Here is an 18,312-nt window from a genome sequence, read left to right as displayed (position 1 = left end):
TCAGTTGCAAGTTATGCTCCAAGGGATGTAAAATGCTATGATAAAAAAGTGTCTGTGTGTAGAAACCATACAGGGAAAACATATTCTGTGGTTAAATAATAATGTGGTCGAACTTTTCGATCAACACAATGCAAGAGAGATAACCCTTTCAAGCACTCGTCTCGATGGCCGTTATGTCCCGTGAATCGCTCAATATTCGCTATCGATGATGCGCATGTTTTATTTGTGTGCATGTGCAAACGCGCACATTGAATCTGTGTGCGTGTGTGTGCGTGTGTGTGTGTTCAAGTTCATGTGGACTTTCCACCAGCATGGTTTAAGTAGCCTATTCAACTGTGCCTTGCGTGAAAGTTTCGACGAATGAAGTGAAAGCATTTTTGCATTGTGTGTATGATGTTTTGTTTTCTACTTCATGATGCTTAAAAAAAAAAAAAAAAAAAAATTAAGTGTTGATATTAATAGAATTAATGATTGACGAGGAAAAAATAAATGTGATGATAAAAATGGCGAATAATGTGTGCATGGTAGGATTGAAAGTGTATGTCATCAGGGATTAGAGAGAATGTAATATCTCTGTTGGCAGTTCATTAGATGAAGAGAGAACTAGAAGGGAGAGTTGACTGCCAGTCTGCTAGGCAAACATATACAGAGACAGATATAAACAAAATGGGACAAAGAAGATGCAGAGATTATGCAAATATATTATATAACCTTTGTTAGATTTCTTGACCACGTACACAAAAATGAATGTTGTTACATTTGATTTCTTTGTTTTATTTCAACTGAGTATTTAGTTCATATGAATTCCGAAAATTTTATGCATAATGATTTTCTTTCATTTTTAGTGTTTTGTCAGGGCTATTTTGTTTGTTTTGTTGTGTTTCTTTTTTCTTTTTCTTTTTTCTTTTTCTTTTTTTCTTTTTTTTTTCTCTTTTTTTAAATTCAGTTCTTGTTTTATCTTTTGTCATGAAAGGTCAATGTTCCTTCAGACAATAAATATGTTATGCCGATGATGAAGATGTGATGTGTAGATATACATGAACATGAGCCACCTTCTCTGTATGTGTGTGTGATTGTGTGTGCACATAAACATATCCCTCAAACTGTCTTTGCAAACTGCCAAAAGAGCATGAATTTTTTAATCTTCAAAAAAAGATTGGTTCACTTTCTTTTCATCACATCTAAAGCACAAATCAAAATCCAAAGTGTGCGTGTGCGTGTGTGTGTGTGTGTGGCTTCATTTGCATGCAACACATGATGCACAGCCATCTTTTCCTTTTGCATAGTGTTTCACATTGACTTCTTCAATGGCATAAAATAGAGGGGAAATACGCTAACTAGAAAGGAAGAAAGGTAAAAATATGTGTCCGATTTCATGAACAGTTCTAATGTGTGGTTACATCTACATGGGGTTTCATTTACTCATGTGTGCATGTGTGTTTTCAATTTCTTAAACACAACCAAATTCATCATGAACTACACCACAAAATTAGTTGCTACCAACCCTTTCCATCCACGCCATCTCTCGTCATTTAACTTTGATTCACTATTATAGTATTTGCAATTTTTCATATATGCATGGAAGATTTCTTCTGATAGAATGATACATAATTACTTATAAAACACAAAGACACATTATCGCAAACACACACACACACACACATCTCTTTAGACTGGATAAGCAGAAACATGAAAATATTTTTTTTTAAAGAACCATCATGAGTGATCCCTACACACCACACAACCAACGCTTTATAATGTCCATGTTTATTTTGCACAGGTTACATAAAATCTATTTCAATCATGTGGCATCAATGCAAAACTATACACATTCAACCATGAAAGACTGACATTCATTTTTTTGTTATCTAATTACCAGAACCAAGCCAAGAAAACAAAATTATTTATTTCTGAATACATCCGGATTAAACAAGTCTTGTTAATAATAGCATACACAAACACATACATACACACTGTAATTTCCATCTGAACAGAAAACTCATCTGACCTGCCAAATTAAGGAAGAATCTGTAAACAATCACATTCTGCAATGCAAGTGTCTTCACACATGTATGTGTGTGAGTGCAGTATCATTAGCCACTGTGTTGTATGCAAGTTGCTCAAGATCAAGATATTTTACTGACTTCAGCTATGGATGGACGGGTGGTGAGTGGGGTGTGAGGAAATCCCTGGTGAAAGGATTTTTTTTTTCTTTTCTTTTCTTCTTTTTTTTTTTTTCTTTTTTGTTTTTTTTTGAAAAACCAAAAACACCTCCAACCTGTTCACACTGTTTGACCTAATGCATAGTTCAGTACACCAAAATAAATGTTTGTTATTGGGTGGTGGTTGTTTTTAAAGATAACTGTAACAAGTACAACACACACACACACACACATACACCATTCTCAAAATGTTCTCCTTGACAAACAAGAGAGTCCCAATAAAACTTTCCAAGTGTTCAGACAATCACTTATTTTTCATGCATCGGTAAAATTTCAGTGCCAGTCCCCCCAGTGTGCAGCCTCCTGGTGACCTTATATCAATAGTTCCCCGTGGATTGCCAGCACTGAGACTGCGGCAGATGAACCCAGGTGTTGTTGTAGATGAGGGGCTCAGAATGAGTGGCGTGGGAGTAGTGCCACTGAAGTGATGCAAGGGATGGGGCAGACAAAAACAAAAAAAATCTGTTCCTCCACTTCACATAGAGAACAAAAACCAAAATTGCACTGCACTGTACAGATTTGCAGACCATCTCAATGCTGTCTTCAAAAACCCTTGGAGACACTGCCCAGACAGAAGGTCCACCAGAAAAAACAAAAAATCAATAAACAAAAGTCTTAATTTGACAGTACACCAGAAGCTGACAGCATTGTTCAGTTATACTAACCTTCTTTAATTCAAAGGTTAATGATAGAAATGGCACCACTTGTCCTATAAGTTCAACAAGCAGATCCAATAATGCATAATCCCTCTCTGTATAACTTGATATGGTGGTCTGGGTGATAGTCTTTCAGATGAGATGACAAACAGGCTCCATGTGCAGCATGCACTACGAGTACATAAAAGAAGATACATCAACAAGAGAGTTGTTTATGGCAAAATTCTGCAGTAAAATCCCAACTTGATAGTGAAACACTCACTTGCAAACATGTCTAAAAAAAAGACAAAAAAAAAAAAAAAGAGGGACAGAGCAAAACACACACACACACACACACATACACACGCACACACACACACACACACACACATGCAAAGAGAGAGAGACACAGACACAGAGAGATAGAAAATGTAGCACTGGATTTGGGCAACCAGCTCTCCTCAAGAAGAGGCCCAAATGGCACACAAAGAAATTTGCTGTGGCTGGGTGAAGTACAATGTATAACACAGTATGAACTTGTCATGGGTCCACCCCCTCCCACCCAACCCCACCTCCATCAGATTTCAGTTTCTATCATTCTCACCACTGAGACACATCACCTGTTACTGCAGGTGTTTGATACCATGGGAGTTGCAGCCCTCAAATGAAGAAGAAGAAGACACCATTTCACAAAATCGCAGTGTCCTTGTTTTGGAAACAACAGCAAAATGGCTCTGAGCCAGCACAACTGACTTTGTCAAGTGGGCTGATCATTTATCACCATCATTATTGACTGTAGCCAAGCAGAATGCACAGGGACATAGTTTTTGTGCACTGAGTATCAGTACAGAAACTCGTGATACCTGTCACACCATCTTGTCACCATCTTGGCTTCTTCTGATAGGAACAAATCTTTGCAGAAATGAAGCACACACACACCGGGTGATTTTCTTTTCCACACATGTTTACTATATATCCTTAGACAAAAGCTATCCATTCCAATAAGCCTAGACTTGTCAGTTAAAAGTAATATGACTGCTGCTAACAATAATAAAAATGAAACATTTCTGAAACAGGCATGACAGTAATAAAGCTAGAACCACTATTCCAAAGTTTGAATCACTTACTTTGTAGGTATAAAAGCTATCCCTTTTTTTCCCAGTGACTAAATATTTATAGTTTCATGTTATGAAAGCTTCCACCTGACTTATTCTCTCTCTCTCTCTCTCTCTCTCTCTCTCTCTTGAAGTGTGTGTGTGTGTGTGTGTGTGTGTGTGTGTGTGTATGTGATCTGTGTATGAATGTATGTGTGTGTGTGTGTGTAAAAGCTTGCATTTGTGTGCAGGTGCACAAACATTATGTGCACTAGACTATTATAATGTTTACCAGCTGTTCCCTCATTATTAGCCATGCTTGCTAGTAATCATGTCTCTGTGAACAGCCAAACACTAGCGATGAACCAGTTATTTTGGAACACAATAAATGGCAATAATTCTGACAGCATGTCCAGCACCATGACCCAGTAGTGAGTGGTGTCCTGTGTCAAGTCAGGAAAGGCTCTACAGAGCACCACTGAAGTGACTCAGCAGCAGTGCTGCCTTTCCTCGGAGTGTGGCCTCCTGGTGTCCTAACATCAAAACTTCTGTGGTCTGTCGGCACTGGGACTGTGGCAACTATGCCTTTGTGTGTGGGATTTGGGATTTAATGTGTGGGGATGTGGGGGTTAATGTAATCCAACTAAGCTGGTGTAGAGAGCAAAAAAATGTTTTACTGAGGTCAACCTGAATTTAATGTCTGCATGGAAAGGTTTGGAAAAAAACAGTAACAACCAAAAAAAAAATGGTACTATCAATAACAACAAAATAATCATACTAATAAAAACAATGATAATGTATAAGAAAAGGATAGGTCATGCATAAAAATGAAGTTCAGCATATGACTGATCCATTGTAAGAGTCCACAAATCAAATGAAACCAGGATATTTGGTATCGCATTTACAACACATATACACACAACTTAAAGTGTCTGCATTCGGCTTTAACCATCTCCATGGCTATGTTAAAGGGGTTAAATAAACTTAATCATAACAACAACAAAAAGAAAGAAAGAAAAATATCATCCATTTTGGGGAAGAAACAAAAGAAATATCCATTTTGGGGAAGAAATATCACCCATTCACCATTCTTGGTCCCTACAATTTACAAATAGTTAAAAATAGACTTTTACCTCCTCTCTCTCTCTCTCTCTCTCTCTCTCTCTCTCTCTCCATTTCACATTGTTCTCAAGAATCCAAACAGTCCTCAGGAATTTTAGAATACTAGGACAAAACGATGTCAATTTTTCATCAGTATAATTTTGTTGGAATACGGTGGGGAAGATCTATGCATGCTATTCTTTAAGAAGTATTTATGATGTATACCATCACAGCAGACTTCATATTACTGTCGTTTTTTTCATGCTCAAATCTTTTTCCCCAAAACTTTACCTGCCATGGATTTATGAAAGATGTAAAATACCTAAAACATCCTGGTGTGGTATCTGATTTATCTCTTAATCAATTTGTTTTCTATCTTTGATTTATTTCTAGGTCATTCAGAACTTCAATGGATTTCTGTGTATTCTTCAACCTGGTTTTTTTTCCCCTTTCTTTTCTATTTGAGGGCATCTTCTCTTTCAGCATTTTGTTTTATGTTGCAAGCCAACTGACGAATGCTGTGGACAACTGGGCATTCAGATTCAGTAATATAAATCTCAATATGGATCGGTACAGCAAAGCCCAGATGAGCAGTGTTGATCCAACGCTGCTACACACACACACACACACACAAACACACACGCGTGCGCGCACAATTAATATGGTGAGGGGGGGAAAATTGTGAAGAACACACACAAAAAAATTGGTGTTTTTGTGGTCTGACATTACTACCAATCTATAGTGGTCAGACATCCTTACACTCCTTCCCTCCTTAAAACAATCTTTAACAATTACTTCATTTAGATATGTATTGTTGGTTGGGTTGTTGTTTTTTACAGTAACATTGGAGTGGACTTCATCAACAGAAAGTGTGGGAGAGACTGCCATTCTCAAATAGGCCTGTCAAGCTACAGCCAATGATGCACCAGAAACATCACGCACAGCACAACTCCATGTCTCCCAAGACCGATGGATGCCTACAACTACATTTGTTGTGGTTGTAAAAGAAAATAATTTTAAAACAATTATAGATACATAATCCACAATTCTTTGTATGTCTGAGATTGTATTTGAGCTTCACTTTAAAGCTCTTTTTCATAATTTCATTTCATGTCATTTCAATACACATCACACCCACCTCACAACATGTCTGGACCAATGACAATAACATTCAAATTGTGGCATTTCTAAAAAAAAATAATAATAATATAAAAGTGCAGACTTTTAGAATAGCACAGTGTTGAAACTGTGACCTCCCCTCCCCCTCCCTACTGCCCCTCCCAGACCACTGCCCATCCAACACCCACCTCCCCTCCCCGACCTTTGGCTGTTCTGGTTACTGCAAACAAAACAAATAAACAATAGGATTTATAGACAGCATGTAAAAGAAAAGAATATAGAGCTTCACTGAAATCAACCACAGCCTTTTTTTTCTGCAAACTGCCAGTCAGACACAAAATTACAAATATGCATAGCCAATAACTGACAGTGACTCACAAAACATTGCCTCAGGTCATATAAAAATATAAACAAGCATATAGAGCCATTGAGTAGATTTCCTGATAAAAATAAAAATAAAAACAAAACAAAAAAAGAGAACACAATGAATGAGGGAGGGTGGGGGGAGAGTGAGAGTGGGAGAAGTGAAAGCGAGCTTGCATAAAATGAGTGGCAGCTTGGGTTTGAAGCAAGAGACAGAACTTACATAACAAAAAAATAATAACAACAACAACAAATGAATATAAAAAAAAAAGAATTAAAACAATGAACATTAATGGCAACTGAATAAACATCAACACATGATTCAGCAAGAGACAGAGAGATCTATAAAAAAAAAATAATAATAATACATTTTACTTAATCAGTCAAGTACAATAATAAATAATACAAACACTGGAACCTTGTTTTACTGACTGAATAAACATCAAGACAGTGATTCAGACATAAATGAACCCATTCACGTTTCTCCATTATTTTACTGATCCATATTCAAAGGAATCATCTGTTGTACAATTCATATACAAACACACAGGCAGCTATGCATGTACATTATTCGACCGATAAAAATACAATTTTTATTTTTAGTCATTTGTAAAATTGCAAAGTACTGGTTTTTTTCAAAGAGATCAGAAAGAGAAAGATTAGTAAATAATTATGCTTGCCTTCTAACAGTGCAATCACCAACTGTATTTTCCCTTCGATTTTCTTAAAAGATTGAGACAGTCTCTTAGTTAACTCTCTCCAGACGTCGGAATGCATGAGCATTCCTACATAAAATGTATTCAGATTCGGACGACGGAATGGAATAGCGTTTTCCAAAAATAAAAATCCATCACGCACTGTTCATGTGATTTTGTGATTAGCCAAGCAGAGTGCGCTATTCTGGGTCACTCCACAACCGAATGGAATGACTGACCAGCCAGTAATGTGTGGCCTGTTTGCACACACGCTGACAAAGTCACAGGCCTGTTGCCTGCTCGCGTGCCATCCTGTTAGCAAAGTGGTGTCTGAAGCAGGTTCTTCTCAAAATGTTCCGGAGCGAACAAGGCAGCGACGGCAACGTTTTAGTGTTGCTGAAGTACTTGAAATGATGCAAACTGAAGGGTCGGACATTGAAGAGGTGGATGGTGATGAAGAAGAAAGTGAATTAAGTGCAGAAAGCCAGCAAGGGTATGGTGATTCAGGGTGAAAAATTGACATTATTTTCTACATATACTCCACTTTCATGGCACAGCACCTTTTCACTTTGACTCCTTGATTTATAAAAGTTAAAGATTATAACTCCAGCCCAGATAATTGGGACAGCAGATGTCTTGTCTGCTGTTCTGATGGTCATAGTGGGACACGAATGATTATCATACAAGATCATAGCCCTGTGACTCGGTTAGGTTTTTCCTTCAACAAAATTGTTAGTAATGTTCAAATAGAGTTAATTAATTTCAGAAGCAATGAAGACAAAAAATGGGGTAAATTTATGTTGCTGAAAAATTAAGTTGATCATAAGTGATCAGAGTGCATAACATTGTCAGCTTCGTTCAGCCATGTTTTGCTATTTTCTGAGTTTTTAGAAAGGAAAGAATTCTGTAAAAAGTCCACTCACACACACCAGTATTTGTTACCTTTGACTCAGTTTCACTTATATGATTGTAATTTGACTGCATCTAACACACAAGTGCACCATTTCCAGAATTTTTCTTCATTATCTTTTTTTTAAAATTCGCCTCTTTGTAAAAAGTAAGCTCCATATAATGAAAAGAGAGGCAAGGCCTTCAAGACTCACATGTCATACAAACTTTATTCAGGAAAGGAATCATGAGGGACAAAAACAGAGATTAAAAGAAATTGTTTAAAATGTGTTCTGCATTAAGTATCAGTAAGCCTGGGAGAAAAAAAAGGCATTTTAGTGGGAACGAACCATCCATGTTCAGGTCCGCAGCAAGTAGACTTACAGCGCTACAACACATCTGTCAACCTTTCACCAAAACTAATATTCTTTTTCTTTTTTTCTTTTTTTGTAGCGCAATAAATCATTTGAGGTGGTAACACCATTTAAATCATGGTATCTTCATATATCTTGATTATCTAAAAAATTCTCTTTTTTTTTCCACTGTAAAGGAAACATTGCCATCACCTGAGGCACACCTCAACATGTAGCCATTTTCTCCAGATCTGCACAGACTATGGTACACCAAGCTTACCGAAACTGAAACAGTAGATTCAATTTTTCTTTTATGTTCATTCTAGTTAATTCAGTATCCACTTTCAAATATGAATATGCAGTAAATATGTCACTGGTATGTGTTATGTACAGAATTTGTATTCCTTTTATTTTAATTGCGAACAATAAAAACAATGTCACGCCACCTTCAAACCTGAACACACTCACTGACAACCGAACACCAGGTTGTAATATAGACTCACTTTGTTTACACAAGTGAGTCAAAAATTACTGTAGTTAGGTTGTGGAATAGGAACAGGAGACTGAATATTCTATCCTTTATTTTCAAATATCTGATAAGAATACAGAAATAACAATAGAACTAGGAGACAGGTTAGTTATTTTCTTCGATGGCAATGACTTGATTTCCAAATACCGAAGGAAAAATAACAGAACCAGGTGACTGGTTAGTTTTTTTCCTTCAATAGTTATACTCTCATAGTCAATGTTCAGATAAAGCAGAAATTGTAACAAAACTAGAAAGGTTACATCTAGAATGAAAAGATTAGTTTTCACATTGAACTTTCTTTTCTTCAGCGATAGTAGTTCAAACACAGCAGAAATAATAACAGGGCAATAAAAGCTGTTCTATTCAGCAGGCCACAGATCAGAAGCAAGGGCAACAGAAGATTCCTGAAGTGGTTTGTCATGCTTCTTGCTTTGAAATAACACGTGAGTCTGAGAGCTGTCACTTCAATCTACTTCAAGCAAAACACAACATGAATCCTGATTTGTGTTTGCTGTGTATACTCTGAAATTTAGATATAAATGTAAGAAGTCTTCTTTGTTTCTTGTTTTGCTATGTAATAATGTATACTCAGAAATTTAAACATAAATGTAAGGAGTCTTTCTTGTTTCTCTAACATTAATCATTCACTTTCTTCTTTCCTTCCTGGCTTCTTCATATATTCTTCTCTTTTCTCTCTCTGAAAATGTTAACAAAAAAAATGTATACAAACATTAAAAAACACATTTAAAAACAAGAGAGGCAAGGCCTTCAAGACTCACTTGTGATACACTTTAAAAGAAAATCCAAGCTTTTTATGTATTGAGTATAATTTCAAAATGTAACGTTTAAGATGAGAAAGATCAGTTTAAAGCAAATTAAGTCCCCTAGCATTAATTACAGAGTAATTTCCCTTTTTTACTATCTGCACCAAAAATGTTTGCAAAATAAATAAAACTTCCATGCTTAGCAAAAGAAGTTCCTGTTTGAACAAAAAATGATAATAATGACTGCTCTTGTTGTTGTGTCAGAATATCAGATCAAAGTGCCAAGTTTAGAGAATACAAAAAATGTAAATATAACAGTAAATGCAGTTTGCATATAATTAGGCTTCATTTTTTATTTTTTTGTGCCCATCCCAGAGGTGCAATATTGTTTTAAACAAGATGACTGGAAAGAACTGAATTTTTCCTATTTTATGCCTAACTTGGTGTCAACTGACAAAGTATTTGCAGAGAAAATGGCAATGTTAAAGTTTACCACAGACACACACACACACACACACACACAGACAACCGAACACCGGGTTAAAACATAGACTCACTTTGTTTACACAAGTGAGTCAAAAATCATCATTGTGTGCCCAAACATACTTAACAAGCATACACATTGTCATGTTCACACTCACTCACATTTTTGTGCACACACACACAAACACACATACACACGATACATATACACAAGAAAGTAAACACAATTAATTTCAAATCAATGGCTTTTTCTCTGATTACCAAAAAAAAGAAAATTTAAATACAGAAAAAATATACATACATTTTAAAAATATATATATAATTCTAGAATACTGCAAGTGCGCCAAATTTTAAAACTGTTCTATAATACCTATTTTCAAAAGACAAGAAAATAGCCCATTTTTAATTTTCTTTATCTGTGCAATGGTAAATTTATTTCACACACATTTTCCGTGATCTTCGTCATCAAATGAACAAAAATTCTGTTATATGCATGCACACTCAAACATTCTGATCAAGACACATGCATGTGCACACAGATTTTAAACACACTCACACGTGCACACACACACACACACACACAGTGTTCAAGTGTCACTCCATTAGTCTTCCCCATTCACGGAAGCCAGACAGAGCATTAACCTGTGGACTGGCGAAGCTCTGTGAAAGTACACCAGCACCCACTGGGCTGACAGCAACAAGCAGATTCCAGCAATGTAGTGCTACACACAAACACCCCTTTGCTGACAAACAGGTTCAGCACACACACAGTTAAAAGGTCATGAAAAGAAACCTGCTATAAAACTCCACCATAAAACAACTTAAAAACACTGTTTCTGCAGCTAACTACCCTATCAGTAAGCAGAACAGGAAGTGGGGGGAAAATGACATGCATGTACCTAGTACACACATGTGACTATGAAAACAGACTTACTTAAAACCCATTCAGTCTGCACCACTCACATATTCTAAAGCATAGATTTTCTTCAAATGAACAGAGTGCCAGTTGGTTTTTGTTTTGTTTTTTGTTTTTTTTTGTTTTTTGGGTGTGTTTTTTTTTGTATGTTGATTTCTCATCATGTGCACATAGTTGCCAGTATCGAACAATGTCAGTGTAACAGTTAAAAGTTAAAGAAGCTAAAAGTCCCAAAGCCTTTTATGGCCATCAGGGCAGTGAATTCATACTCACTCGAAGGCTCAGCATAGGGAAGCAGGGCCCAATCCTCTCCTCCCATTTTAGCCTTCCACAACCTTAGTCAGGTACCCATTCACAGGAAAATCAGACAAAGTGCCGTTGCCAGGGACACAATACCATGCCGAGGCCCTGTTGGCCTAACCCACTCAGCCAAGGCATCTCCACAGTGTGAAAGTGGTGTCCATCAAACAAAAGGTACTTGCGCTCATCAGATTAATAAAAAACAACAACATGCTATTGTTATAGAAAACATGGCAGGATCGGCTGAACTTCTGATCTGGTTTTCACAAGTTGTCAGGATTTAAGGCCCAGTTTCTGCATGGTGCTGTGTTCTTAGGAAAGGCACTTAACTCCAGTACTCCTCACACCACCCACATGTGAGCAGGGTAACTGATGTTGGTCAGGGAAGGTTATAATGGTGGAAGAGGAGGAATGGGCCCTACTCACCTGCCCGCTGACCATAAAAGACTAAGAGACCTTTAACCTTTAACCTGAATGCTTTGTTGTTTCAGATCAGCAGCAGTGTGATCAGAAAGGATGGAAAGAAACAAAAGAAAAGAAGGAAAAAAAACAGCAACAAAAAGGCAAAATAAAAAGAAACAAACGAAGAAAGGTAAAAAAAAAAAAAAAAAAAAGGAGCAGACAGAGTTGATAAAACAAATAACTCAACAAAAATGATAATTCAAAATAAATTATATACAACCAAACTAAAATCACTGGTAGAAAAAATGTAAAAGAACTGAAAAAAAAAAAAAAGAAACAAACTAAATCAAAGCATTCAAATTATGCCATTCGTACACCACACATCATTAATACATAAAAATGAAATCACATAATCTATAATAATAATTGCACTGTAAACACAATTTATCCAGGTGAGCACATGGAAATGCAAGCCAGGTGTGTACAACACTTCTGCCAACGTTTTTAAGTGAGAGGCGTGTGAGAGAGATAGGGGTGACCACGAGTATGCCGAGACGTCGCAGAAAACGCGGGCAGGCACAAACATCTCTGGTCCCCATCCACTGCTGGCTCAAGACACAAAATATCACATTATAGTTCTCTGCAGACTCCCCACTCTCTCTCTCTCCATCTGGTGCTGTCAGTCATTTGGATGTTCAGGGCAGGACCGATTCTTCTCAAACCATTTGTCAATGCATCTGTTGACAGATGGAAACAAAAGTTGGTGGGTTTTTTTCCTTTTATTCTTTCTTTTTTTTGGGGGGGGAGTGGGGGTGGGGTGGGGGGTTCATATATTCTGAGATCATACAAAGTTTAAAAGATCTTGCACATAGTCAAAAGCTCTATAGTAAAAAAACGCTACCTTCCAGATAATGAAGAACTTTATCCAATATCACGCTTTCAGTCCTCAGTTATCACCTCACTAATACTATATTTTCAAATCAACTCGGAAGATTAAATGTCTCCACAAAAAATTCTTTCTTTTTTTTTTCTTTTTTCTTTTTAAATATTTACTGCATGTTCGCGTCTTCCCTTCAGCTGCCACTATGCTGAGTTATCTCCCTTGTAACCATAATCAACAGTTGTTGAAAAAAACGTATATATAGCTTTCTGTCTGATCTTTATATCTTGGGTTTGAAAATAACTGTTCAATTTCCACCCAAAACAACATACCAGACTTTTATTAACATTATAGTGATACACCAACAAATGAGCAGCAAAGGGACCCCATTCTCAAAAAACAACTAAAACAATCAAGCATCCGCAATAAAAAGGGCAAGTTAAACCCCTACAAGGTTAATTTAGTATGCTTTCACAATATAATGGTCTATGCCAAGTAAGAGTACTTGTTTTCTTCCCTCTCTCTCTCTCTCTCTCTCTCTCTGTCTCACAGAATAAACACTTACACAAAATGTGTAAAAGCATGCAGAAAACCTGGCTTTCGGGTCATTTTGCATTACTATTACTATCATTTTTTTTGTCACAACAGCTTTCTCTGTATGAAATGTGGGCAAGTGACCAATACAAGTGATGATATATATGCATGCACCACTTTGACTAAGAAACCAAGTTACGGGTGTACAGGTCTTAAATTCACAGGTTATTTAAGGTCAGCGTGGTCTCTGCTGCATGTTGCTGTACCAAGTTGTAAAAAAACTACTGTGTTCTGAAGAGTTGTGGTTCGATTCCAAGAGAGAGAGGAGTTATGCAGGGGGGATATAGGATCAACTAATAATGCACTCACTCACTCTCTCCTCACATCAATAGCAGGGCCACATGGAGCGGTTTTTATAGAGTGTTTACTTTACAATACAGCACATACACTAAGCAGTTCACCCTACTTAGCAAAAGCAACACACACTAAGGCAGCACACACTGCCTACTTCAAGTACTTCCTACAAGCAGCACCTACAAGCAGCATCTACAAGCAGCACCTACAAGCAGCACACAGCCCAACAGGGATTTCCTTGCTCCTCACATCACTGATCAGTCAGTCACCTTATGTCAGTTAGTTTTTCTGGGAGACAGCTGAGAACTGGCTGTGCTGACTGGTTTTATCCCTTCCCACAACATACTGTGCATACTAATCCAAGCTACAACACTCACTCCCCTAACTAGTTGAACTGAAATAACCAATCTTTGCTTGTCCTAGTGACGCTATGTGAATGACTGACAGATTCACTGCTTAATCCCAATTCGTCCAATTCAACAGATTGATCTGATTTGCTACAATTCTACCCACTTGGCTATACACATTCTATGAAGACAAGTTCACCCGTTTACGTCACAAAGACATTGGGGAGACAGGACAATACAACTCTCGGCATGTTGGCCGGCATGATCAAAGTTCACATCAGCATAAATTCTTCCTAGCTTACGTTCCGAAGTTCCGCCATCTAGCTCAGCCGTGTTTGTGAACGGGGAGACGGGGAACGACTTGAAAGACAGGCCGCCACACGGGATGTTCCGACATGCCGACACAAGCATGTTTTGAAAACACCGACATCTGTTTCAGCACGGGGATTGTGGCAGACATCACATAACTGCACGTGTTCCTACAGCTGGGGCGGGTGACGCAGCGTCGCTGACCAAAGAGGGCCGACTAGGGAGTGGGGGTGCGGGAGGGTGGAAGGAGGGAGGGTGGCGCAGTGTCGGCGCGACCTCAAAGACTGGACTTTGGACGGAAAGGGAAGGGAGTTAAGAAGAGGGAGGGGAAGGGGCGGGGGGGGGGGGGGGGGGGGTGAGGGATGGGGAGGGAAGGGGGACAGATTGTGGGTGGTGGGGGGGTGACACTGCTGGCACACTATAACAAATTTTTAACACAACATGAATGTGTGGAACACAGTTTCTAAGTGTTTGAAAGACAAAAAGCACACCTGTACATGAACATATTTCTATTGGTAGTGTGGGTTCTAAGAGAGACTGCAACAATATTCTTATGTTATTTTCAAGTTTTATCTGCCATAGAATCAGAACTGTGTATATATGTCAATGACTGGTGTGTAAGCACCTTAATATGGGTGTTATGTGTGTGTGCTTGTATAAGTGTGTGTGTGTGTGCCATGGAAGCTGCGATACGTAGCCTGGGAATGAGTGTGTGGAGGAGGGGGAGGGGTGCAGGGTAATTTGGGAGATGGTGTGTGTGTGTGTGTGTGTGTGTGATGGCTCATGTACGTTTATGTGTATTTGTGCTTTTATATCTGTGAAACTGCATGTTCGTTGCATATCTGTTATGCATGCATGCGTGTGTGTGTGTGTGTGTGTGTGTGTGTGTGTATGTGTGTGTGTCTGATTGTATTACATTTATTTGCTTATTTATCATCATTACTGTCTTTTTATTATATTTTAATTTATAGTTTTGTTGGGGTTTTTTGTTGTTTTTTTTGTTTGTTTTGTTTTGCCTTCTTGTTTTTTGGGGGGTGTGGGGGGATGTTTTTTTTTTCCTCAAGTCCTGACTAAGTGCGTTGGGTTACGCTGCTGGTCAGGCATTTGCTTGGTAGATGTGGTGTAGCGTATATGGATTTGTCCAAATGCAGTGACGCCTCCTTGAGCTACTGATAGATACTGTGAAGTCTGAACTGACTTCACAGACACTGTGCACTCGTTTCATTCTGATTTCACTTCCTTGCATTTAAAGTTCAACACCCAGGTCCTGACAGACTTTTTTTATTTTTAATGGACATTCTTCAATGATATTTCAAAAATCAAGATGTTTTGCTGTAACAGACTTTGACTTTTATGCACTGATTTTTTTTTCCTTGTAAAATACTTTATCTCCTTGAAATTTCTCTGTTTTTCCACAACAAAAAATTAGATTTCTCAAAAACAGAACACTTTCAGTTATAAAGCCTGATCAATTATAAAAATATGTAAATTCTCCAATGCAGTATATAGAACATAAAATAGGTGCAATGAAAATCATACTTTACAATGAGCATGCTACCATAACTATTTCACAAAAATGCATCATTATTTAGGTTACCTACCCTTTGTGATAGATACAGAGGCAGGGGAGGCGAGCGATTGTGTCCCCCTTGACCAGATCATCAAAGCATATCACACACTCCCCCTTGTCTTCTGTTAATACATCCTCTGCAAAAAGCATCAACAAAAAAAAAAAAAAAAAGATTTTAATTCTGAAATCCACTACAGCAGAACAAGGGGATATCGGTATGAATTAAAGTCATGACTCCAGGATCTACTAGTAAACTAGCAGATCATCAACAACTATGGCTCTCTCTCTCTCTCTCTCTCTCTCTCTCTCTCTCTCTCTCAAACACACACACACACACACACACACACACACACACACACACACACAGACACTGAGATAAATAAATTCATTCATCACCACACGCAACATCTTTCAAGGCATTAGTAGTATAGTACACAACAGTAGCCCTTCTTCGACCCATCTACCCCTTCAACCAAGGTTTAATATTAGGATTCATAATGTCTGTGGTCAGGGACAATCAAGGCACTGTATTAGTGGCTTGAAGTTTCTGGTGAAGCCACCCTGCATGCCGTAGTTTACAAATGTTTATAATGCATTGTCATGTAGGAAACACAGCAACACCAGCATAAGCCACGCAAGGGACCACATAAGGTTGCAACATCTGAATGTTACAGTTACTATGTTGGTGAGGCCATCTTCCACATGCACTATATGTGTGTGTATATATATATATATATATATATATATATATATATATATATGTCAAGGTTCCAATCAACACATTCTGGTACAGTGGCAGGGGCTCATCATCCTGTGACAGTGTTTCAATCCCTAAACAAACTGTTTACAGGTCTAGTTGTGTCCTTGGCAAAAATCTTGGGGGGGTTATGCTGCTGTCAGGCATCTGCCTAGCAGATGTGGTGTAGCGTATATGGATTTATCAAAACACAGTGACACCTCCAATCTGCTGGATAGTCTTGAGCATTTTCTGGATAGCATAAAATGAGTCAAAGCAAAACTATGCATAATTTCTGTCTGATTTTTTTCATTTGGAAGTGGGAAGGGGATTTAATGCAAAACTATGTGCTTCAAGTGTTTCTTTTTTCTTTCTTTGTTGTTGTCATTTTTTTTTTTCTCAAGGCCTGACTAAGCGCGTTGGGTTACGCTGCTGGTCAGGCATCTGCTTGGCAGATGTGGTGTAGCGTAAATGGATTTGTCCAAACACAGTGACGCCTCCTTGAGCTACTGATACTGATACTGAATACAAAAGGAATTATCAATGATAATACTGATAGTAGTCTTGGGGGAGTCAAGTGTGTCACATAATCAATTAATTCAATAAACAACTGAATTTGTATGTAGCGGTACATGATAATTTCATCAACTGACATCAAACTGAAAACAAGCAAACACAGGTTAGACACAACTGCACTGCAGTCACTAGCCAGAAAACAAAATGTGTGTGTGTGTGTGTGTGTGTGTGTGTGTGTGTGCGTGCGTGCGTGTGTGCGTGTGTGCACGCATGTGCATGTACATGCGCATGCATGTGGGATGGGGGGTAGGTGGGGGGCGGGGGGTTGTGGGGGGGGGGCGTGGGGGGTGTATGTGGGGGGGGGGGATGGAGGAGAGAAGATAAATGCTGAATAGTGATTTACAAAAATGTATGGATGAGCCAAATCAAAACAGTTAATTTCTTTCTTGCTGTAAACTATCAAAGAGAAAATCATAGTGGCAGCAAATCAGCCATTTGTAAAAATCATAACCTTCACCTAAATCAACTGTAATACAACTTAATCCTTTTCTTTATTGATACATTTACAAATAATGGGTAGCATTCATCACAGGTCACTCATAACCATGGCATTTATGTAATATTTAGCTCTATGAATACAGTATACGAAGCTATTTGTGTTCATCAGAATACTTGATCATGGTGTCTCTGTGGCATTTTCTGATTTTGGCAAATGCATTTTATAAACACCTAGCTGATCAATCTCATGAATCAGTGTATGCATTCTGACTATATATATTTTTTTTATAAATTTATGTCACACTGTCATTAAGTCAGGAACTCTGTGGCAACTGTATTCATGAATATATCATACATAACAAAATGAGAAGCGAATGCTGCAGTACTTTGTATTTCATCTGCTGTATTCAATGCACTGTGCCAGGCCAACTCTGCCATTTTGTATAGAATGTATTCATAGACCGTGAATGTCAAGCTAAATCAAACTGTGTTGCTTTTCATATATTTTTTCTGTCAATGCATGCATGTCTTTTATCAAAGCACTGTGGCATTTTGTGTGTCCAGTGAACACTGTTGTGTCTTTTATAATACAACTTCCATGTTATGAAGCGCACTCACACAGGCTCACTGTGAGAGATCTGCAGAATGTTAAATCTTAATAACTTTCAGTCATATATTCAGAGTTGCAAATCTTACAAACAAAC

At 37.9% G+C, this 18,312-nt stretch overlaps 1 protein-coding gene across 1 annotated transcript in view; it reads right to left on the bottom strand.

The window, feature by feature from the left end:
* Positions 1 to 1,715: 1,715 nt before the first annotated feature.
* The window catches only part of LOC143286046 (E3 ubiquitin-protein ligase znrf2-like), a 20,468-nt gene continuing 3,871 nt past the window's right edge, over positions 1,716 to 18,312 (bottom strand). Inside the window, exons 3-4 of the mRNA XM_076593580.1 lie at positions 15,890 to 15,995; positions 1,716 to 12,601 (exon numbers count right to left, since the gene is read on the bottom strand). Of these exons, the coding sequence (XP_076449695.1) occupies positions 12,544 to 12,601; positions 15,890 to 15,995 (164 nt within the window). The 3' untranslated portion in view covers positions 1,716 to 12,543. The remainder of the gene's footprint in view (positions 12,602 to 15,889; positions 15,996 to 18,312) is intronic.

The sequence above is a fragment of the Babylonia areolata genome, chromosome 9 (genome assembly GCF_041734735.1).
Source record: "Babylonia areolata isolate BAREFJ2019XMU chromosome 9, ASM4173473v1, whole genome shotgun sequence".
Classification (NCBI taxonomy): domain Eukaryota; kingdom Metazoa; phylum Mollusca; class Gastropoda; order Neogastropoda; family Buccinidae; genus Babylonia; species Babylonia areolata.
This window is presented reverse-complemented; position numbering and strand designations above follow the sequence as displayed.